At 51.8% G+C, this 24,719-nt stretch overlaps 1 protein-coding gene across 5 annotated transcripts in view; it reads left to right on the forward strand.

The window, feature by feature from the left end:
• The window catches only part of PTPRN2 (protein tyrosine phosphatase receptor type N2), a 723,182-nt gene that overhangs the window by 305,705 nt on the left and 392,758 nt on the right, over window positions 1–24,719 (forward strand). For 4 of the 5 annotated variants that reach the window (XM_041753464.1, XM_041753467.1, XM_041753466.1 and 1 more), the window contains 4 exons: window positions 4,786–4,989; window positions 6,208–6,248; window positions 9,710–10,068; window positions 23,409–23,495. In XM_041753464.1, coding sequence (XP_041609398.1) covers window positions 4,786–4,989; window positions 6,208–6,248; window positions 9,710–10,068; window positions 23,409–23,495 — 691 coding nt within the window. The remainder of the gene's footprint in view (window positions 1–4,785; window positions 4,990–6,207; window positions 6,249–9,709; window positions 10,069–23,408; window positions 23,496–24,719) is intronic. The other variant, XM_041753465.1, reaches the window with a different exon arrangement.

Consider the following 24,719-nt stretch of genomic DNA (forward strand, 5'->3'; position numbering starts at 1 on the left):
GGTCTCTAATTTTAGGTGTTGCCTTTTCTCACCTTCTATGCCATCACTGCAACAATGCAGGCCACTTGAAAGTGGATGTGTTGATACTGCTAGAGATATAATAAACAGCAAAGACCTGTGCTTCCTTTTTAGTCTAGGTTATTGTTTCATGTTTTTTATTGACTTTCTATTTGAAATACATTCTTGGCATTTTTAATGGAATAGTTTTGCTCAGGGTAATTCAGACCCCAAAATTATACTGTAAAATTTTTTTAAAAGACATGATTTGGGTTTATCTTTTTTTAAAAAAATCAGTAAATTAATTGGGTTACCTTCATTAGAAATTATAAATAATAAGAGGTGCCTAAGTGACTCAGTCAGCTAAGCATCTGCCTTCAGCTCAGGTCATTACCTCAGGGTCCTGGGATCAAGCCCCATGTCAGGCTCCCTGCTCAGCAGGGGGTCTTCTCTCATTTCCTCTGCCACTCCCCCTGCTTGTGTGCTCGTTCTCTCTCTCTCTCTCTTTGTCTCTCTCTCAAACAAATAAATAAAATTTTAAAAATTATAAATAAGAATTTTTAAAATTTTATTTTAGCAAAAGCTAAGTTTTATATTTTTATATTTTACAAGTTTTGTAAATGACTTTGTCAGATCTAAGTTTGTCAATTTAATTGTTGATTTCTTTTAAAAAAAAGATTTTATTTATTTATTTATGAGAGACAGAGAGAGAGGCAGAGACATAGGCAGAGGGAGAAGCAAGTTCCATGCAGGGAGCCTGATGCAGGACTCTATCCCTGGACCCCAGTATCACACCCTGAACTGAAGGCAGATGCTCAACCACTGTGCCACCCAGGCATCCCTAATTATTGATTTCTGAGAGTAAAATTTAAACATAGATTTAAAGTTTGGAGGTTGGTTGAATTTCAGGAAAGACATTTGCCTACAGATGGGGTAATAAGTGACAGTTTGAATAACATGTCACTTCAAATACTTGTCTGTTTTAGGAGGAAAGTAAAATGACTTCTTGAGTTGTGCTGTCCTTTGATGTTCTTACATGGTCTCTATGGTTGGTCTATCCCATATATTAAGTTTGCTTAATACTCTCCAGTAGACAAGTCTCTCTGGCTTCTAAAACATTTTGATATGTATGTGTGAATCCTATTGTAGCTCTGCAGCAAACTGCTTTAATTCATTATCCTTTCTCATAGTGATTCTTACTCAAGGTTCTGAACACAATAAGTACCCAGTACCAGTTAGTGAAGTGAAAAGGTGAACGGATGGGTGAATGGGAGAGTGGATGGGTGGGTGAGTGGATAGGTAAATGGGTGGATGGGTGGCTGGATGGGTGGATGGGTGAATGGATGGTTAAATAGATGGACAGGTGTATGGATGGGTGAGTGGATGGGTAGTTGGATGCATGGATGCATGGATGGATAGATGAGTGGGTGGATGGGTGGATGAGTAAATGGATGAGTAATTGAGTGGATGGGTAGATGGATGGGTGGGTGGATGGATGGGTGGGTGGATGAATGGATGGGTGATGGATGATGGATAGATGGGTGAGTGGGCAGATGGATGGCTGAATGGATGGCTGGACGGATGGCTGGCTGGCTGGATGAATGGATGGGTGGATGGGTGGGTAGATGGATGGATACATGGATGGGTATATGGGTGGGTAGATGGAGCCTGGGATCTGACTTTAATAACTGAGGTCAACAGTTTTTTAAATGAGGGTTAATACTTTGGAGAGAACCATCTCAGAAAGCATAATCCTAAATTGAATCTTGAAGAAACTGGGAGGCAGTAGTCACCTGGCACAACTAAGCATTCTGATGGACAGGGAATGTGTTCTCTGCTTTTTGTGTGTGGATTATGCTGAACTGTAGCTAGCACTCACCATGGACATCCAGGCTGTGTATGTGCAGTGGACTGTAAGGGATGAAAACCAGTGGAGGGCTAGGTTATTCCTGACCATCGCCTCATCATCATGATAATAGTTCTGGCTGTTAAGCACTTATGGTATGCCTACCACTGGATAAGTGATTTCTAGGCCTGCCTTACTTGTCCCCGTCACACTTAAGGGGCCTGAGCTCCAGGGAGATCTAGGGGCTTGTCCAGGACCACACAGTGGAAGAACTAGGGGAGAGAGGAATCCAATGGCAGCGCCATCAGCTCTTGGCTTCCTGAAGAACGTTTGGGGTGCAGTGTAGTGCTCTTTCTCCTAAGTGGCCACAGTGCACGCCCCACCGGAAAGAAGTCCACATTTCTTCATGTGAATCCAGCTCACCAGCTCAATGAATGTGATGAGACCAAGGAGAATTTTGAATGTGTCCTGAGAAACCAATGTCTCAGCCACAGCTGTAGCCAATAACAATCCTGACAGAAATCCTGCCACAGAACACCCCACTCCCTCACCACATGAACCCCTGCCCGTTCCTGCAATGCGGGGACACAGGGATATGGAGAACATGGTGTGTGGGACAGGTGGGCACAGTGGCTGGCGCAGGAAGGAGGCAAGAGTGAGCAGAGGCCTTGCCCACGGAGGCAGACAGGAGGACAGTGCAGGCCGCATCTGCTCTCTGTGTGGATGACATTGGTCATGAGCCCTATTGCTGCGGGCAGGGGCTTCTTGTCCACTTTCTCAAGCCAGGTAATTCCAGAAGCTACGGAGGGCGATGTATGTACCCTGGGATGCGCAGATGCCAAGAGCGTTGGTGTGTGTACATGTGATGGACGCGTGAGACATCCCAGTCACCTCTGAGGGTCCCTGCCCCCGCCCCCTCTGGCCCCACCCAGTCTTGAAGTCCCCTTCTTCTGAGAGGATCATGTGTGCTCTTCGGTGATGAAATCCCTTCTGGGCTCATCCCTGTTTCTGCACGCATCAGTTGCTCATCGTTGCTGACGCAGATGGATGGCGGGCCATTCATCCTCTCTCCTGTTGGTGGACTCAGGGGCTTTGAGAGGGTTTTCTGTTTGCTTAGCTGTTGTGAAGAAGTCTGCTTGACATGGTCTCCTGGGCATCGTTGGTGGACAATGGATCTTGAACCCATTTCTAGGTGTACGGAGGGCCACGCTCACTAAGTAACTGCGGACAGGACATCCTGGGGGCTGTAAAGCTTCCACCTCCCGCCACCTGGGGCGAATGAGGCCTTGGCTCCACGTCTTCTCCACAGTTTGTTCTCAGTCTCTTAAAATCGAGTCATATCAGCAGGCATGAAATATGGTTTTAATTAGCCTCTCAGGGATTGCTCATAGTCCTGTGCACTCGCCATGCACTCCCGGGCCACTTGTGTATTTTCTTTGCTTATTTTTGGGGTGTTTCCCTCTTTATTATTGATTGTCGTTATGGGAGTCTTTAAATACACATTCTGGACAAGAGTCTTATGCCAGAGATTTTTGTTTCATCACCTTTTAAGAACGCATTTCCTTTTTCCGTTGAAATGCCTTTGAATTAGGGAACCTCGTTGGAAGTAGTCTGTGTAGAGTCACCGCTGCACACCGCATGGGAAGTGCAGACCAGCCTTACAATAGGTGGTTAGGTCCTCCTCCTGGGCCATGAAGTTTACACCAACACGTCCTATAAAGCCCACCTTCAAGAGATTGCCCCTCCTTGTGGCATCAGCTGCCCTCAGGGGCATTGAGGGAGGGCAGGCTACGGTCCCCGCACCTGCCATCACCCTGCAGCTTTTCTGCACCTGCTCCAGGCCTGTTTACAGCGGGCATCACCCTCCTGGTCAGCTCAGCCCCTGTCATGTGGACACGTCTTCCCCTCACCCTTATGCTTGAAGGGCATTTTCACTGGATACCCACTTCTGAATGAAATGTTTTTTTTCCTTTGACACTTCAGATACATCATTTGTGTGTGTATGGTCAACTACGTGGGCAAGATGATGTCAAAGACGCCATCCCCACAGGACGTGTACTGTCCCGGGCCCTCTTTTGCTTTAAGTCAGCCATGGCCTGCACCCTGCCCCTGCCCCTGCCCTGCCCTGCCCTGCGCCCTCCCTCCCGCCCTCCCAGTGCCCTTCCCGCGCTCTCCCTGCACCCTCCTCCCCCACCTCCCTGGCGTCCTGGGCCCTGGCTGCCATTGGGGGTCTCCTCCACCTGCTGTTCTGACAGTCATCCTGTGCTTCTCCTTCCTTCTCTTCTTTCTGAACTGCATTCAAGCCGCAGCTTCTGAAGTTCATGGTCTTCACCAGTTTGGGGATTTGCCAGGGTTGGTTGTTCCCCTTCAGTTCTCTGGCCACATTCTCTGTCCCATTTCCTTCTTGCTCCATTTGTCTGTCATGCCTGATGTGGTTCTGCAGGCTGCTGATGTTCTGCTCCGTCTTCTTCGATTCTTTTATTCTTTTAATAAAGATTTTATTTATTTATTTGAGAGAGAGAGAGAGAAAGAACAAGCAGGGTGAGGGGCAGAGGGAGAAGCAGGCTTCCCGCTGAGCAGGGACTGGATCCCAGGGCCCCAGGTCATGACCAGAGCCAAGGGCAGACACTTCACTGCGGAGCCCCCCAGGTACTCCCTTTCCACCCTGTTCTTAGATAATCAGTCTCTTCTCTACATTCACTGACCATCGCCCTCTGAGGCCCGTCTGTGGCTGGGCCCCTCCAGCGAGTGTTTAAATCGCACATCTGTGCTCGTCATGCATAGAACCTCCGCCGCTTGCTGGTCGAGCCCTGTGTCCCTGCTGACCTGGCTAGTGCCCCCAACACCGCTGTTTGCATCAGTCGTTTATCTCCTTGCCTCCTGGTTCCAGTGCTGACTGTTCCTTGCTGGTGTCATCTGTGCTCACCTTTCTGTGTCCCCAGAAGCACTGATCCAGAGTCTCCTGAAGGACCTGGGAAAGCCACCAGTGCGTGCAGAGGGTGTGAGCCCCCTGGACCTTGGCAACATGGCCCACATGATTGCTACCGCCATGCAAGGTGTGGGTACTGACCCAGAGCTTCATGGTGCTGAGAAGGGAGCCCCAGGAAAGCCAGAAGAAGCCATGCAGGGTGGAGACGGTCTGCCAGGTGAGCCTCCCAGCCCGGGTTATGGTGGTCGGTGGGGTTGGGGGGTGTGCCATGAGGCTGCATTATGCAGGGCCTGGCTCACCAGGCCGTGAAGCATTCCCTCTGCCGCCAGGACATGGATCTGTAGCAACAGGGTTTACCTGTTTGAACGTCCTCCTCCAAAAGCTGTCATAACAGGTGCAGCCTGTGAAGCAGTTATATTGGAAGACAAATCACTTTTGGTGCTGAGGCTCAGAGTCAGGGACACACGGGAGTGATAGAAAGTGTTTCTGTTTGGATTGTGCGAGTGGATAGAGTCGAATATTTGAATAATACGTGAAAAGGCTTCATTCAAATGTGTGCTTGAGGCTCAGCCTCTGAGGCTGCTCCCGGGACAGAGCAGAGCAGAGACTGCCCCTCCACCCCAGTCCCCCATGCCCGCGAGCGCTTGTACAGCTGTGGGATCCCTGGAGCTGAGGGCAGAGCAGGGCTGAGCACGGCCTTGTCTCTGCCTAATTGCTTCTTGGAGTCACAGGAACCAAATGAAAGCATCTGTTCAATGCCTGGCACGCAGTAGGCGCACAAACATGTGTGCCAAAGCACAAGTGGAATGGCGCATGGCTGTGTCCTCCATCCCTCCCCCTGGGGACAGGCTGGCCTGGGGCTGGAGGCGGGGCGTGGAGAGGAGCCAGAGCTCCAGCAGGACCAGGTACTGCTAGTCACTCAACAAACACGGAGACGGGTGCCTCTGTGCTGGTAGGGGGGATCTCACCGGTGCCCGGGCTCTGGGGCTTCACCTACACAAGTTCCGCACCGACGGCACCGCTGATGGAATATTTAGAGAAACAACCGTCATGGCAGAGTAATGGGCTCTGAAGATGTCCTAACCTGCGGGGTCTGGTGTAGATGCCTTGGTCTGCTCTTCTGTAAGTCGTGGTGGCTGCGGGCGCCGTGGGGACCAGCGGAGACCCACCGCTGAGGGTGGCGCACAGCTGTATGCTGCTGGGGACGCAGCTCACAGTGAATCCACGTGTTGTAGCTGGTGAGGCCCTCGCCATCCATGACATTGATGGAGTGCTGGTTGTGCTGTCGACAGGAAAGTGCTCCTTCCTGGTGGCAACCTGGCTGGCATTGCTCTGCCCACCCTTCTGTCCCGGACTGTTGGGTCCTGCAGTGTGCTGCTCCACCGACGGTGGTGTTCTCCACATGGGTTCTGATACATGCTTGTGTCTTTCACAGGTGACCGAGTGCCCGACGGGGAAGATGCACGTTACAAAGAGGTATGCTGGCACGTGTCTGCATGTTGGGCTCACCCTAGACCTAGAGCTGTCCTGGTAACCTTTCTGTTCATGCTTTGCGGACATGTGCATGATTCAAACGTGTGTTAGTTGGTTGAGTTTTTTTCAGAAAACCTTGGAAAAACTCGGACATTTCTAAATTAGGGAAAAAGCATAAAAAGAGCATAAAAAGCTGTGTGCATTTCGATCTATACTCATGTCTACTTTCAGATTGTATAGTAATATTTACCTGTTGTAGAAATATGGAAAATAGGGTTAATACAAATGAAAAAAATAATATTCCTTAGAATTTTCCTCCCTGGGGACATGGGCTGAGACCATCGCATCCCCACTTACATCTTTGAGATCATCCCATGAGCTCTGACACCCGAAGTTCATTTAGGTCAGACCTTCACAGGCCCTGGGTCATGTAGACCCGCAGTGTCTCATGTGGTAGCCACCAGCCCCATGTGTCTATTTAAATTTAAATTCATTAAAATTAAGTAAATAAAAATGCAGTTCCTTCGATGCTCTGGCTGCACTCAGGTGTTCTTCATAACGCGTGGGTGGGATGGTCCAGATAGGGGATGTCTCCTACTGGTCAGGAAGGCCATACAGAACTGTGCTCCATCACGGGGGACACCCTCACAGGGCTCTGTGGGCGCTTCCTGCTTGGGAACTTTCACTCCTTGGTAAGGACGCGGAGTAATGACAGTGTGTGATGTGGTTCCACGAACCCCTCTCTCGTAGTGTGGGAAACATGTCCTGGTGAGCACTTCTCTTTCCAGGTCATCTTAGGGGTTTTTGGTTTAGTGCCTTGAGTACATAGCAAAAGAAGAGCTCTTTGGTCCTCTTTAGCATCTCCCGGAAGTGGGGTGCTGTGTCTCAGTGAGGAGGGGACATGGCAGTTAGGGTGAGACGTGGGCCATGCTGGCTGAGCAGCAGGAGCCAGGGCTGCGGCCGACACTGATTCCGCGAACATCTTGGGGGTCTGAGGCCCCTACCTTCACATCCTGAGTTAGATTTTGATTCATTTTTCTGTTACTTGGGGTACATTTTTAAGCAATTTTTTGGAAAGGGCATCTGAGCATCGTATTTTCTGAGCTCTTGTTTGTTCATTAACACCTGTTGTTTCCTCATCTCATGGAGCACAGTTTGCGTGAAAACACCACTGTCTTTCCTTCCAAAGCCTGAGGACGGGGCTCTGTCCCTCCCTGCTAACTGGCACCATTCAGGATCCAAATTGGAGCAAATGTTTTTATCAAAATACTATTTTCTTTAAATATTTCAAGACACAAAAGGAAGAATGAGGTCCCATATCCAGTGAGCAGGGAATAATTTATTTCCCTTTCTAGTGCTTCCTTGTTTCCTAAAAACCTGTGATTGGTGAGGGTCCGGGGATCATCCTCTCATCTCTCCGTGTAACCTCACTTCAGAGGTGAGGTCTCACAATGGGAAGGAGGCACCTGCCCAAAAGCATGACGCCTCACTCTCGTTAGCCTCCGGAAGTCTCTGTCCTGTGTAGTAGCGGCCCTATGACTGCCTGCTTGCCGGGATGCAGCGCTGGAGGCTCGGCTCATGGGCGCTGTGCCCAGGTAGCACCCCGGTGAGAACTCTGCTCACCATCGGATCCGCCAGCCTCAGCCTCGGTGATGTGGGGCCGACGAGGAGGCCCTGTAAGCCCCGAGGTTGTGGACTAGACATGAGTCCAGGACGAGCCTGTGGCTGAGGTGGGGAGGGAACGTGCACTGAGCACAGAGCCTGGCGCACCACTGTCTGCACCAAGCATGCGGGACAACGGTCCCCTTGTGCAGGAAGTGGAGGTGAGGCAGGGAGCTGCTGTGGGGAGGGACTCAGGTCCCCCAGGGGCCGTAAGGATGCACGTGTCACCGTGTCCATGCCCTTGGGGGACAGGCAAGCCAGCTCCTAGCACAGGGCATTGGGGGGACATGAGGGCCAACGGCTGGGGTGTCTGTGCAGCCATGGCACTGGGGGGACGTGATCCTGTGTCTCCGGGTGAGGACAGCAGCTCCAGATCCTCAGGGCCTTGGTACTTTGCTTTTGGGTGGTGTGTTCTGTGTGTTTGTTTACAGATTTTATTTATTTATTAAAGAGAGAGAGGGAGGGGGAGAGAGAAGGAGGGGGAGAGGGGGAAGAGAGAGAGAGAGGGAGACAGGGACAGAGGGGGAGAGGGAGAGAGAGAGGGGGAGGGAGAGAAAGGGAGGGGGACGGAGGGGGGATAGATAGGGAGAGGGATAGAGAGGGAGGGACAGAGGGGGAGAAGGAGGGACAGAGAGGGTGGAGGGAGAGAGAAGGGGGAGGTATAGATAGGGAGGGGGAGAGAGAAGGAGAGGGAGAGGGAGGGAGAGAACGAGAGAGAGAGAGAGAGAGAGAGAGAGAGAGAGAGGATTGAGCGAGGGAAAGAGAGAGAGGGACAGACAGGGAGGGAGAAAGGGGGAGAGAGGGAAAGAGAGAGGGAGAGGGGACAAGATGGGGAGAGAGAGAAAGGAAGAGAAGACAGGGAGGGAGGGGGAGAGAGAGAGAGATAGGGAGAGAGGGAGGGACAGAGGGGGAGAGGGAGGGAGGGGGGGAGAGAGAGGAGGGAGGTAGATAGGGAGGGGGAGAGAGAAGGAGAGGGAGAGGGAGGGAGAGAGAGAGAGGATTGAGTGAGGGGGAAAGAGAGAGGGACAGACAGAGGGGAGAGAGGGAGGGAGAAAGGGGGAGAGAGGGAGAGAGAGAGGGAAAGAGAGAGGCAGAGGGAGAGAGGGGAGAGAGAGGGAGAGACAGAAAGAGAGAGGGGGGAGAGAGAGAGAGAGTGTAGGAGCAGGGGAAGGGGCAGAAGGGGAGGTAATCACTCGCAGAAGCCCCACAGAGCTGAGCGGAGTCCAATGTGTGGCTGGATCCCAGGACCCTGAGGTCATGACCTGAGCCAAAAGCAAGAGCCAGGCGCCCAAGCCCCTGAGCTCTGTAGCCCCCCGGGTGCCCCCACGTGGGCTGGCTTTGAAAACATAGATGCCAAACACCTGCACTGATTTTATACAATGAGATTCTTTATGAAAGTGTGTGTATATGTGTGCGAGACAGAGACCGAGATGGAACAGAGAGACAGATAGAGACTGAGACAGAGATACAGAGATGGGACAGAGAGACAGAGATGGAGAGACAGAGATGGAGATGGAGACAGATGGAGAGACAGAGGAGCAGAGACAGAGATGGAGGGACAGAGACAGAGACATAGGGACAGAGACAGACACAGACAGAGATGCAGAGACCCACTGGCAGATGCACTGCAGAGTAATGCAGACATGCAAGGCCCTTGTCCTCCCCTCAGCTGAACATGTCCCATCCAGATGTGACTCTGAATGTGGCCATGAGGGTGCCACCCCGCCCTGCCGCCCCGCTGCCCCCCTCCCAGGCTACCCACCAACTCCTGAATGTCACCTCACTGAGCCTCCTTTCTGCAGGTCCATCGTTTGAGCCTTGAACTCGGAGACCAGCTGCTGGATCCTGGATCCCAACTCTTTCTGGCCACCCCCCTCCTCTCGGAGACAAAGAAGTCAGAGACCCCACAGACAGTCCCGACATGGGAGGAGGAGGGCGCAGGGGTGGAGGACGTGAGGAGTCAGACCTACTCCAAGGAGCGGCTGGAGAGCCCTCATCCTGCAGAGTCCAGATGGGGCAGCTCCAGCGAGCTCCAGCCCTGGATTCTGGGGCCCCCACAGGATGATGCCCCCCTCGATGCCCAGGGGCGGCCTGGTGAAGGCCTACGGCTGGAGGTCAGGCCCTCCCAGGAGGAGCTAGGCTACATCGTGACTGGGAATGAGTAAGTGGAGGCTCTGGTTCTTTCCTGGCACCCATGACGGCAGGGGGGTGGGGGGCTCTTCATCTGGAGACACGGGATGCATTCCGGGTGTCATAGGGGCAGGGGGCAGCCGGGATCCAGCCCATCTATCACTAGAGTGCGACCTATGAGCCCAGCTTGAGGGGATTCTCCACAAAACAAAGCCACTCCCAGCCTTGTACCCGCAGCCTGGACTGTGGAGCCCGTGGACGCGGCTGCCCCTGGCTGTGGCTGGGCCTGGGATTGATGCCCGTGTGCTGCCTCCATGCCTCTTGGAACCCCAGCCAGTTTTATCTGTGTCACATGAGAGCTGCCCAGGCGCTGGGACTCACTCTTGGGAGGACCTGCTCGCGGTAATGGGGTTCTCCTCCTCCTCTTGGTTCTGAGCTGCTTGTATTGAGGGCCCGTCCCCACACTGCATACCCAGCAGGTGGCGCATGCTCAGCCCCGTTTTTCGGGTCCTCTCCCTAATGACTCTGGCTTCTGACACTCGGTAAAGACAAAACTATGTTTTCTTCAAGTAACAGAAAACACTGTTTCAAAACAAAAACATATCTGGCTGTACACATGGGAACATGTGCTTGTGTGTGCGTGTGCGTGCATGTGTGTTTGTGTGCATATGCATGTGCAGGCATGTGTGTGATGTGTGTGCATGCTCATGTGTGAGTACACATGTGCTGGGTGCTGTGCATGAGTGCACTGTGTGCTGTGCATGTGTGTGGTGGGTGCTGTGCTTACACACACATGTGCATGTGAATGTGTGCACAGTTATGCACATGTGCGTGTGCAGGCATGTGTGTGATGTGTGTGCACATGTGTGGTGGGTGCTGTTTATGTGTGCAGGTGTGCAAGTGTGTGCATGTGCACAGACATAGCTATGTAAGATCCTGCAGTTGCGTGACAGTGTCTGTGGTCCAGCCATGTCCTCCTCAGCAGCTTTGAGTTGCCCATGTCAGTGACTACACAGAGCGTAGGACTCCCACTCACAGTCCCTCGTTTCTCATGTTGGGTCTGCACACCTTTGTTCTGTGCTCACACCTCCTGACCAGTCCCTCCACTGATGTGCAGCACTGGTCACAGTGCAGATGGTAGGTTTCATCATTAGCCAGAACTGAGTTCTGCTCCTGGGCGGGAAGTATCTTATTTTCAGCTCAATCCACAGACCACATATCAAAGCCAGCATAAAACTCAAGACTTCTGAGCTCTGGGTGTGTTTTTACTTGTGTGTTGACAGAAGTCCTCAGAGCTGACACCTCAAGCTTGCACCAAATACCGACTCCGTTTTCCCGAGTACACACCCCCCAGTCTCTGAGCTCTCTGCCTGGGTGGGGAGTTCCGTGCACCCATCTCCGTGGTCACACCCCCATTCCAGGGTGGGAAATCTTGGGGGTGCATGTACCTTCCAGGGAAGTGTGATGGGAGCTTGGGCATGTCCTGTGGGGGGCACAGCAGAACACCCCTTGGCTCCTCGTGAATCCAACCATCCTAACAACAGTTACTTATTCTAAACTGTCAAAAGCCCTTTGTGGACATTTTCCTCCTTTGGGAACTACAGTACGTGTGTGTGTGCACAGCGTCCCTGGGAGTCTTCTTGCCCCAGGACACCGGTCCCCATGTTCCAGACTCCCAAGGGCTCATCCACTGTGCAGGGAGGTTGCTTGCAGGGAGGCGTAGCTGCTGCTCCAACATCTGGGGCCCGGGATCTCTGCGGCCTCATGAAGGCGGCAGACGCCCCACATCAGGGCCAGGAGAGGGGGTCTCATAGTCTGTCAGACTCTTCGAAGTGGCAACCGCAAGTTGCCACGGACGACAGCAGATGGTGCCCTTAGAGCAGTCCAAGCCCTGGACCTCAAGGTGACTCTCAGAGGGATAACGACTGGGTTGTGAGAGGTGCCAGCACTTCTCAAGTGGAGGGACCACCGCATCTGCCTTTCCTCTTGCTCCCTGGCTTCCTGGAGGGAATGAGGCCACAGGCAGGGCAGGTTTGTCTTTGCATTCAGAGTTTATTTTCCTGTCGCGTCCTCCTGGGCCAGAACTTGGGGACTTGGACGCTTACCTGCTACAAGCCTGGGTCAGAGAGAAATCATTATCGCGGCTCATTTCCCTTTTCTTTTGCACCCTCAATTGGATGGAAGATATACGGTGCTGATAACATGGCCTCACATCAATAATTCTGTTTGCTCCCTCCCTTCTGTGGAGACAGATTGCGGTTTCCGCTCTGTTATCATATCAGTCGGTGATGTGGGATTCTCTGGGACAAGATTTCCCAGATCTCAGCTTCAGCTTAATGAATCAGCTGTTAATTGACAAGAATTTGATGCTGTTCTTTAAAAAAAGGACCTCCGTACACCTGGTGGTCCTCATACCCATGATCTGCATCTGACCCTGTCCTCCCCGTGGGGGCTCAGACCGGGCAGCAGCTTCCCTTGGACCGGGCAGTGGCTTGGCTCTGCGCTGCTGTCTCTTTCGCCTTCTGATAGAGCGTCGCTTCTCCTGCTGTGCACGATCCTGCCCTCTACCCCCCGGGGGACCCTTCAGACTGGCTGCAGGTCCAAACGGCCGCCCCGTCCTCCAAGGCTGATTTTATAGGTGCTCTGAATTCAGAAGAGATGGCACACGGAAGGCGAACTTGAAGCCAAGGGACCCATTTGGGTCCTGGCAAAGGAGAAACCACTTTTTATGCCTGATGAGATGCTCGGGAGCGTGTGGCTCTTCTGGTATTGGGGGTGGATTCGTGTGGATGGACATTTGCGTGCACAAGACTGGCTTTGGGGAATCGAGTGCCTGTGGGGTTGGGGGTGGGGGCTAGGCGGCTGCCAGGCTGATGCAGGAGACAGTGACTACTGTCCTCAGGGCGGCAGCAGCTCGTGTGGGGACCATGAGAAGCCCTGCACAGATGCACCAGAGGGCCTGCTGCGTGGTCCAGCTTTGGTCCGCAGTTGCCCTTCAGCCCCAGGGGTGGGGATGGCCCGGCTGCTGGGGTGGCAGGGTGGGGATTGGGGGGAGGTGCAGGGCAGTGGCCCCTGGGCAGCTCCCTCACCTATCAGGTGGTGCCCCAAGGGCCTCTGGGAAGAGTGGTTGACACAGAGAGCCTCCTGGCTTCGAGCAGGTCGTGGCCGAGGGTGGCAGCCTGGTGGCAGGGAACAGAGAATGCAGCTGGCCTGGAGATAAAGGAGCTTCAGTCTGGGGAGAAGGTTGCAGGCTGAGTGCCAAGTCCGGCGAGGGTGGTGAAGAGGGTGGCCCTCGTGGAGGGGCCCCAGGCACCTGCCAGTTATGAGGAGACCCATTGGTTCCACATGTTCCCTGGGGTTTTCTTTCCACCACATACCCTGATGGAAGCACAGGTATCGTGACGAAGTCCTCTGACAGGCTGGCTGCAGGTGCCTAGGCAGCCATCCTGGAACCACCCACCGTGTCCCTAGGGCCTGGCTTGTCTCCAAGCACGTCATCCAATGGCTCCCCTGGCCATTCAGGTTCATATTTTTCATGAGGCAACAGATGGCCATATGTCTCACTCTTTATGATGCAGGACTTCCAACAGCGCAGGAAGACAACGACCCAGGCCCATCCTTGTCCCATCTGCCCCCCATTTGCTCCCGCCCCTCATGCCACTTTCAAACAAACCCCACTTTCTTGGAAGCATCTCGGGAAATAGCTCTGAAATATAAGGAGCCTCCTTTAACCTACCACAATGCCTCAGTAGCGTCAGGTGCAGAGCCCGTGTTTAGCTCCGGTGTCACATCCGTGTCACAGCTTTGTTCATTGGTTGGCATTTGACACCGGATCCAGATACGTTTCACCCCCTGCCCCAGCGGTCTGCTTTCTGGTGCCCCTGACTCACAGGCCTGCTTTCGCCCCATTGTCGAGGTTCAGGTGATGTGTTGGATTTTGATGTCTGTTATGGGCTGGGATCCTAGAACTGGAGGGAATTTCAAACCTGTCTGACCTCTGACCATGGTGGGAAGCACAGTGAGGAAATACCATGGAAATGCAAATACGATGGGTGTTAAAGACAAGTCCAGGGCCTCTTGGACCAAATGGGTTCCTGATTTGGCTTAGCCATGTCTCGCCAGTCAGGAGATGCCTGAAGACGTGACACCACACCAGGAAGGGGCTCTTTAATGGTCCCAGACTGTGGACCCCCCTTTCCCACATCTGACACTCTCTGTTACGGCAAAAGGTGAAATGGGGGGGGGGGAGGCTGCACAGAGGAAAAGGAACGACTGGAACCGCCCAGCCCACTCTGACCAAGCCTGGGACCTGGACACTGTCCACTCCAGGGTTGTCCTTGGTGGGTTCTGCAGCTCTGCTTGGGGGCTTAAGATGCAAGAGGGCCTCAAAGGGTTCTGGTGATGCTGGGACTCCATGGGCCATGCTCGTATCTGATGGGTCAGCAAGGGGGTCACCACCAATACTTGCCTCTACATCTGTGTCTACACCTACATCTCCAGGGTATATCTGCATCCACATCCACATCCACATCATATACCTGTGTCTGTACTGAACTGTATCTCTGTCAGCATCTGCATGTCTATACCTACATCGGGTATAGACACGTGTGTCTACACCGGGTCCACATGGTCTACCTGGGTCTATATCTGTGTCCATCTACATCACGGATCTCAATCAGCATCTGATTTCTGTATCTACATTTATGCCCTCATCCAAACACGTGTGTCTCCTAATCACGTGTGTTGGTATCAGTACCCACATCCACACGTGCACCTCCCTCTGTGTCTACACCTGTATCACCCCTGATCTACCCTTAACCTTCACATCTGTGTTATCTTTTTCAGCTGTGTCTGCTCCACCTCTGCCCGTATGTCTGCCTCGTCCCCGTGGCAGGCAGTCATGTCTGCCGTCTATAGCCGCACGGCCTGGTTTGGTATCGGATTTCTATAATTGCTGGGGAAGTTTTGCTTTTCCTATTCAGGAAAAGCATCCATAGTAGGAATCCCCGGGGACCTTCAGAGCTCAACCACAGCAATTGATTTTTGAAAAGTGTCATCTGCTTTATAAGTTGACCTCCAATTAAATCTGTCTGAGTTAAGCAGTTTAAATATCACTCCTATATGGGAGAGAGGAAAAAGGGTGAAACATATGAAAAGAGATTTGCTAGGCTGTCAAAATTGAAGTAAACTGCAGATGACGAATGAAGGCAGAAGGAAAAGGAAGAATTAGAGAAGGTAGTGTCCTCACGTAGCTCAGTTGTGGAATATTGGCTTCCCTGGGACTTTAATGACTTAAAAAAATTAAAGAAGAACGTCTTTCGGAAGAGCTGGCCATGGGTTATTGAATTCCAGCACTACCTCCCGGATTCTAGTTACGTAAAGGTCCTTTTCAAGCTTTTGATGGACTTGTCTGGTTGTTACTGCAAGCTCTGTAGGGGCGGGGGGCAGGTGGGGGAAGGAAATCATGTCAGGAGGAGCGTGGACACCTGAGGAGCTGAACTACAGCCGTGGGAAGGTGGGCACCGTCAGTGCGGGGGAGGCTGGTGAGGCTGCGGGGTCCCAGCAGGGGTTTGGGTCCTGGCCCCCCGCAGATGCAGGACACCGCTGGAGGTCACGCCAGCAAGTGGTGGGGTTGGGGTCCCCTGTCCCAGATGCTTCTGCTGCCGAGTGGAGAAGGGAGTATGAGAGGAAGGTGCAGAGGAACGGAGGGACAGCAGGCGTGCTTGGGCCACTCCCCCAGCTCTGTCCCCCCCCCCTCACGCTCTCTGCACCATGAGGCTGATCTGCAAAATGTCACCTGCGCTTACGAACTGGCCCAGATGCCTCACTACGGCTTTCCAGACAGTTTTACCAATGGGGCTTCAGGCGAGGTCCAGGGGCTGCACTGCCCTTCCCCCCCCTACCTGCCCTGATGAGTTTTTATCATGAATGGATGTTGCATTTTGCCATGTGCAATTCCTGCATCTACTGGGAGGATCGTGGCTTGTCATCCCTCATCCTGCTGGTGTGCTGGGACACCTTGTCCAATTTGCGGATGTTGAACCATCCTTGCATCCTTGGAATAAACCCCACTTCATCATGGTGTGTGACCTTCTTCCTGTGTTGTTGAACTCATTTTGCCAATATTTTATTTGTAGATGTTGCATCTGTGCTGCATCGGGAATCTTGTCCTGAGCTTTCTTTCCTTGTGGTGTCCTCCTCTGACTTTGGTATCAGGATGATGGTAGCCTCATAAGATGAGCTTAGAAGTGCTCCTTCCTCTTCTGTTTTTTGGAAGACTTTGAGAAGGCTTGGTGCTGATTCTTCTTTGGACATTTGGTGGAACTCACCTGTGGAGGGGGCCATCTGGTCCTGGGCTTTCCTCTGTTGGGAGATGTTGGTGTACTGGTTCAGTCTCTTGTTGGCATCTTTAGATTTTCTCTTTCTTTGTGGTTCAAGCTCGGTTGGTTGGCTGTTTCCAGGAATTTATTCTTTCTTCTTGGTGGGAGGTCTGTTCACATATAATCGTTCCTAGTTGTTTTCTTATGACCTGTTGTATTTATGTCTCTTCTTTCATTTCTGATTTTGTGAGAGTTCTTTTTTCCCTTGGTTTGTCTATTTTATTTATCTTTAAAAAAAACAGCTCTAAGTTGCATTTATCTTTTTGATTGTCTTTTCAGTCTCTGTTTCATCTGTTTCTGTTCTGATCATTATTTCCTTCCTTCTGCTGACTTTGGCCTTCATTTATGCTGCTTTTTCTACTTCCTTGCATTGTAAACCCAGGTTGTTTACTTGAGATCTTTCTTTTTTCACAGTGCTGGATTCGTTACCATAAACATTCCTCTTGGACTCTGTTCTGCCTCCCACCCATTTTGGTGTGTCATATTTCCAGTTTCACTTGTTTTGGGTATTTTTTATTTCAGCTTTAACCCATTGGTTGTTTAGCAGCATATCATTAAATCTCCATATATTTGCGAATGTTGCAGTTCCTCTTATTTATTTCTAGTTTTGAACCATTGTGGTTGGAAAAGTTGTGTGGTATGATCTCAATCTTCTTAAACTTAGTAGTATTTGTGTGTGGACTGTCATGTAATCTGTCCTGGAGAATGCTCCACATGCTGGAGAACAGTGTGTATTCTGTTGCTACTGGGTGGGAAGTCCTTCATGTTCTCTTAGGTCCCTGGTCCCTGCTATTATATTGCTGTTTCTCTCATCAGATATGTTGGTATATGTTATGTATTTAGGGGCTCCTGGGCTGGGTGCATAAATATTTTTCATGTTTTATTCTCTTGATGAACTGACCTCTTTATTATTATATACTAATCTTTTTTTGTCTTGTTACAAACTTTAGCTTATAGTCTGTTTTGTGTAAGGAAAGTTTGTCTACCCCGTTCTTCTCTGGCTCCCTTGTCATGGAACGTCTTCCTTCGTCCCCTCACATTGTCTGTCCCGCTCTCCTCTGGCTCCCCTGTCATGGACTGTCTTCCTTTCCCTCACATTGTCTACCCTACTCTCCTCTGGCTCCCCCATCATGGACCATCTTCCTTTCCCTCATATTGTTGTTTACCCTGCTCTCCTCTGGCTCCCTCATCATGGACTATCTTCCTTCCCCTCATGTTGTCTACCCTGCTCTCCTCTGGCTTCCTTGTTGTGGGCCGTCTTCCTTCATCCCCTCACTGTAAGTCTGTCAGTGTCCTCATTGCTGAATGGAGTCTCTTATAGGCTGCATGGAGTTGGGCACTGTTGAGTTTTTTTTTCCCTATCCATTCAGCCACCTGTGTCTTTTGATCGTAGATTTTAGTCCATTTACATTTAAAGTAATTACTGATAAGTATGGGCTTCATTTTGCCATTTAGTAAATTATTTTCTGTCTGTTTGGCAATTCCTTTGTTCCTTTCCTTTCTTTCCTCCTCTGTGATTTGATGATTTTCTGTAGTGTGTGCTTCCATTTCTTTCTTTTTCTTTTGTGTACGTATTAAAGGCTTTTGCTTTTTGGTCAGTATTAGGCTTACATGAAATACTCTATGTCTAGAACAGCCTGTTTCAAGCTGATAACAGCTTTGAACACATACTAAAGCTCTACATTTTTGTGCTATCTCCCTCATTTTATCTTTTTGATGTCAATACACTTTGTGTAAAACTAACTAAGACATTGTATACTTAGATTTGTGTTAGGCTGTTGGCAATTTCCCCCCCCAAGGTTGAGAGAAATAAATATACTTGAAGTTGTTGAAATACAACAGTTTTTCACCAATTGATTTTTTTACCTATGAAGAGTTGGTAGCTATCAAAAGCTTTGCTAGTAAGAATAATTCAGGGTTACTGGTGCCACCACATGAATTTGAATGTGCTCTAGAAGCCTGAAGGCTCAGCAGTCAGAAGAATCCGTTTGGTTGCACAAATGACCATGAGCTCATTCACTCATTCTCCAGAAAACATTGGGCTTTATTTCTCTGCAGGAAAGAAAGGTAGTACTGAATTAGAGTTGGGATTTTGAATCATGACAGCTCCTGTCTCATTTCTCCTCATCAGAAACATCTTTTTTCTGCACTGGGGAGAATTGTTATGGATTAGTAAAAGTATAACTAGCTTACAAGATTATTTAAATAGAATGAATATCATTACTCATTAATAACAATATATGTGAATTGCTGGAATAACTGGGGAATCCCATGAAAACCTCATTCTATCCATTGGTTTCAAATATCTCATCAAAAAAGATTGTATGAAAGTTGACTGTTATCATTTTGGTTTTTTTTTTTTTTTTTTTTTGGCTGTTACCATTTTGCAATCCATCATCATCTGGTTCCTTACCTTGGGTGAATTATTGAGTGAATAATAAAAATAATCCGAAATCAGGAAGTGAAGCAGCATAAGGATAAAAGGTCAGCCTTTGAATGTAGAGTCCTAGGCACGGATGTGTGGTTGGTAGGACTGTGTGGGCCCATAAGGAGGAGACGGGAACACCGTTGCAAAAGCAGGACCTGGAGAAACGATGGGTGTAGGCACTCCTCAGTTTAGTTAAAAGGTAGAGCACAGGTGAGGATGTGGCCCTCACCTGGGCTTGCCCATAGCCTGGAAGCCCACATCACAGCACTCACTGATGAGTAACATGTGGGCTTTGGGGCTTACTGGTGGCATGACCCGGGGCATGAATTTAATTTCTCTAGTCTCAGTTTCCATCCATCATTTCCAGAATGAGGTTAATGACAACAGCTTCATCACGAGTCTGTTGTGCATGAAGAGACACTGGTGAGAGGTCTTAGCACAGGGGTGAGCATGGGGGAACCCTCACAGACTTCCACGGCCCCTGCTGTGTGTGGCATTAAGGCCCTCATGAAAAATGGGTGTACGGTCACTTCTCATCTGGGTGTCCCATCACGTGAATGGTGTAAATGCTTTAGATTTTCTCCTATTTTGCTTATTTAGTAGGTCCCTAGGGGCATCTGATTCCACAGTCATATTAACACATTGCTCTGCCTCAGTGAAAAAGCCTTAAAGGAGATTGCATCCAGATTTCGAGAACCCTCTCTGCCACTAGATGTCGAGGCTGGCAGTGAGGACCTGAGCCACCAGTGCTGCATGTGTCTCTCCCTCCACAGCAGTGTCAGGTGTCCAGGTAATCAGGGTGACAGCTGTCACAGGCACACAGATGCAATTGTGTGGGCCATATCTGTCCATTGATTTTTGAGATTAACTCCAACTGCTTTCTAAGGAAGTTCAGATCATGAGATGACAGATGATGGCCATGTATTTTAAAAATAAAATAGAAAAAAAAATAAAATAGAAATAACTGCATGCCCATTTTGAGGACACTCAGCACCATCTTAGTGGTCTAATTATTGACCAGACCCTGTATTGTCGTAAGCCATCTGTGCTCCATGCTGCGGCCCTGACAGCATGCAGCAGCAGCCCAGGAGAGGGCCAGGGCCTTGTCGTGGAGGTGGGGGCGCTCATACATGTTCTCTGAACCAGTGAATTTCATCATCTTTAAGGCTGTTTTAAATAACCTTGTTACGAGAATGAGTGCTAACTGTGCATTATGGAGTGAAGGAACATAGGGGTCAGGAGCTGGTCATGAGATTGGAGTGGGGCTAGGACTCATGGTAGAGCGCCTGGCGTCCCCCCACATCATGTCGCCCTTGGATTTAAAACAGGCTAGAGTGAAGTCTTTATGGGATCCGGTAGGCGACCTGGTTGGTTCGTGTTCAGGGTGGGGTGGTAGGCAGTGGATCAGATGTGATTAACGCCTTTGCTGCATCTGCAGTGGAGTAGGAGTAAAACACGGGAAGTGGTTGAGAGACCTTCTATGGTAAGTGGTGGCCTGGGTGCTTCCGAATGGCAGCAGAAGGCATTTTAGGAAAAGGAGGGAGTCCCCCAGGGCTCTGTGGTTAGAATTGGTGAGGCCTGGATGTTGGCCAGGATGAAGGGAGGAAGCAGTCTGTGGCATTTTGGGTGTGGAGCATGCAGGGGGCTGCAGGAGGGGAGCTGAGGATCCCTGGGAGGAGGGGGCAGGCAAGTGGGCCTACTAGTGCCTGTCATCCCCACAACCTCACTGGTTTTAGGGCTGATGCCCCTGTTGGTGAGAGGTGCGTTGTTTCCTGCACACAGCCGCACACACATCCCCCTTCAGGTATGCTGCAGCCTCTTGGGTCCGTGCATGTGTGTGCGCAGACCTGGGGTCCTAGGAGTCTCACCAATTGATGCCCACTGTCCCAGCCCATGTGGAGCTGCCTGCCGTGCTCGTCTTCAGTGCAGGGCCAGTGCAGGCTTGCTTTTCCGAGTGCAGGCTCGGGGGTAAGGCTGTCTGGGTGACCAGGGTTTGTGGCCTCACAGTCACTGGGAGGCCCCTGCACACCAGCCACTGACCATGGCCTTGGCAACACGCAGGCACATGTGCAGGCACAGCATGTCCTGAAGTGACCACAGGAAGAGGGTGGCCTGACAACCGTTGAGCAGGGGTGTCATGGAGGAATGGGCCTGTCGGGGGCACCCTCATGGCATATGCGGCAGCAAACTGAGCCTCATTTCTCCTACTCCTTACCAAATAATTGTCACCTGGTGGGCCATTTTCCTAGACCCACCTGTCATTCATGTCCGGGCTGTGCACCTGCTGCCACCCCTTAACTGAATCTCTTTGCTTGGCCACATACGGGTACTCCTCCCCTCCATTCAAACTTCTGGAGACAGGAGGGCATGGGGCTGAGACCTTGTAGCCCGGTATTCTGTGCACACCTGTGCTCTGCTTGCTGGATGCTCGGGGCCCAAACCTCCATCCAGCACTGGGAGGTGCCCTGCCAGTCCCCGGGGACATCCAGGGGTGGGGCGGGAAGGAGTAAGTGAAGCGTGGGCCATCAGCAGGAGCCAGCACATGCACGTCACTCGGGGCACTGCCAGAGAGCATTTGCGGGGTGTCTGCCTGGGGACCCGGGCACATTCTGGTAGCCACAGCTTCCGCAGGCGTTGCCCAGCCACGACCCCCTCCACACAGACAGGATTTCTCCGGGCGGCACCTTAAGCTATTTCATTCAGGAATGTTCACATGCCTGACCCGGGTGGAACCCTCTGGGCTCACACAGTGACCCTGGGCATGACCCTGCTCGTCTCTGTCACTGTGAGGACAGCACCCAGATGCAGCACATCAGGCCCTGTGGTCTCTCGGGTGATCGTCAAGGCGACATGTGCAGGGCCTTCTGTCAATGCTGCATCTCAGACTCCTGCTGCCCCGTGCCCACTGCGGGCTGGACAGTGTTTCGGGACTGGCACTGCCTGGGTGCAGATCACGCTCCTTCCTGGGGAACAGGCAGTGAGAATGGGCAGGAAAGGAATACGGCAGGTCCTCCTGCTCCAAGGGCGACAATTATTTTTTGATTGTCTTCTTGCCAGCTACGTGGGACTCCTTTAAGAACTTACATTTTAATGATTTTATTTATTTTTTATTTTCTGTAAAGATTTATATTTATTTGAGAGAGAGGGAGAGAGAGCATGAGTGAGCAGAAGCAGGGGGAGGGGCAGAGGCAGAGGAAGAAGCAGGCTCCCCGCAGAATAGGGACCCAACAAGGGGCTCGATCCCAGGACCTGGGGTTATGACCTGAGCTGAAGGCAGACACTTAACCCCTGAGTCACCCAGGCACCCCCACTTTAATGATTTTAAATGTCAAATTTTTGACATTTTCTCGTGTACTCACACATCTGTGCTGTTAACACATCCATCACGTCTGCTTGTGTCGGTGACTAAAGCCTGAAGCCCACACAATGAAATGAAAGCCTTACTGTCGGCGCTGCCATGAGTCCATACAGGAGCCGGCCTCTCAGTTGGGTTGGGGGGCTGTGGAGGGAAGATGAGCCCCAATGCTAAGGCCTCAGTGGCCGCTGTCCTCATGCCCAAGGTCAGCGGGGCCCGGAGCGGAGAGCCGCCAGGTGGGCAGCAGATGCAGTAGGCACAGGCGGCAGGCTTGGCTGTCAGAGTGTGGTGGGGCCGGGCCTCTGGGGGCAAGCTGGGAACTGAGGGGGTGGGGTTGGAGTGGGGGTCCCTGAGGCCAGGCCAGGTCCTGCGTGGGCGTCTGGCCTGGGGGATGTGTGCTCAGGAGTGCCCACTGGCCTCGTCAGGCCCATTCACTCTCTTCTGCAGATGCTGTCCACCCACCCTGTGCTGGACTTGGTCCTGGGGACAACAGCCTTCAGAGGTGCTGTGGGCAGGGGCACTGGAGCTGTGGCCTCGCTCTGGCCCTGCTGGTGCTGCCAATGCCGACATCATAGAGGAGGGCTTGGTGTGGCTGTGGGTGGGACTTGTTGTAACCCGGGTGACACTGCTGACCCCCTCTCTGAGTCCCCACACATCATACAGCTCTCCCCCTGCACGGCTTCCTGAGGCTCTGGGGCCTGGGGCTCATCCTCCCAGAGCACACCTGCTCCCCTCAACAGGGTCCCTGCAGAGTGTCCCCTGGTCTCCCCGTTTACCTCTAAATGTATCCCATCAGGTCTCTGTCCTCAGGACATCACTCATTTTAGAAACAAGTCCATTTAAAATTGTGTTTCCTTTGTATCTTTGAAGCCCACCCTGGATTCTCAGCACCTGCTTCCCTTCCATCTCCTTTCCCCTCCCCCTCTCCCCCCCATTATATTTTTTATTGAAGGCCGAGCTGAGCCATTGCAGGATCATGGGCCCATTACGCCCCTAACAATTCCATTTGCACTGTATTGTTTGTCTCATTGCTTGGAAATTCAGGTGATTCATCATGCCTGAAGAAGCACCTGATCCCAGCTGCCCCAGGAGCCTGGTCACTATGTGACAGGAATGCCATAGGCGCTGAGGCGGGGGGCGCGGGGGCACGCGGCTTCTCAAGTGTTGATGAGTTCCATTCTGTGATGCTGCCCCCGCTCTGTCCACAGCCCCCTGAGCCCAGGAGATGGGAAGGAGCTGCTGGTGAGCGTCGCGCGTCTCCTGGAGGTGCCGATGAGCGTCTTCGCAGACATCACGTGAGTGCCGGGCACGGGGTCTTGGGGTTTTATTCTCCACGCGCATCAGGTTCTGTTTCATAAATTGGTTTGCAAGAGAAAGAACTGTGTGCCTGGGGTTCTTGTTAATTATATCAGAGAAGCTGTTCAGGAGAGAACCAGAAGGAGAATTCTAGGTGGGTTTGGTGAGTTATTTGAGCACAGATGATACAGGAGCATAATTGTAAAAACTATAATCTGGAGGGGCAGTGCCCACCGGAGCTGTGGTTCTCAGCTCTGCTGCACCTAGAATTGCCTGGGAGGCTCTAGAACTTTCCAGCCTGGGCCCCACCCCACTGCAGATGAGTCAACCCAGGGAATGGCACATGTCCACGAGAAGTCAGCACTATGGAGTATCTACAGTGTATGGACCCTGCCATGTGCTCCCTGTACCGGGTCACCGGAGCACGACCAGCCTCTCTGGTCATCAGCGCACAGGTTGTAGGCAGATTTGATGACACTGGAGGCTTGGGGTGCTGGCCCGTGGCACATCAGCCATGAGGGGCCACTGCCTCCACATTTCTTGAGGAATGCACAGAATAGGAGCAGGTGCCTGGGAGAGGAGCAGGTTGGTGCATAAGTGAGTGCAGGTGTGGACAGATCCGCATGTCCCAGGTAGGGGAAGGGGGGTTCTGGATGTGGAGGTCAGTCCAGAGGGGAGCGTGGGGATGGATCTGTGTGTGAGCCAGGACCACTCAGACCTGGAAAGAAGAGGCTCAGCTGAGTTGTCTGTTGATGTGGATGGCTGGCCTGGGGCCTTCAGTCCTGGAGGTTCATCTGACCGTCAACAAGTCTTGCCCACCCACCTCGCCGCCGGGGCCTCCGCACACCCTTCCCTGCTGCCATCAGCTCCTGTGTGGTTCATCCCCTTTGAGTAGGAAGGAGCCAGAAGCTGGGAGAGAGGAGCCAAGGCCAGTCCTGGACTGAACAGGACCCCAGCTTCACGTCTTGGGCTCCTTGCAGCCGACAACTGTCCAGCCCATGTCCACCTACTGAGGGCGGTTGGCCCACGTCTGCCCTGGCAAACATGACCATCTGCATACTTTGATTCAACAAACATTCATGGAGCACCATGCCAAGGTGGAGCAGAGAGCTGACATTCTAGCAAAAACATGCAGAGTGGAGCTGGGAAAGGTCAGGCAGCCCTAGTCCTCGTGGAAACAAGGGATAGAGGCTGCGGGGCCTGGGGAGCGGGTGCGCGGCCAG

The sequence above is a fragment of the Vulpes lagopus genome, chromosome 4, assembly GCF_018345385.1.
Source record: "Vulpes lagopus strain Blue_001 chromosome 4, ASM1834538v1, whole genome shotgun sequence".
Classification (NCBI taxonomy): domain Eukaryota; kingdom Metazoa; phylum Chordata; class Mammalia; order Carnivora; family Canidae; genus Vulpes; species Vulpes lagopus.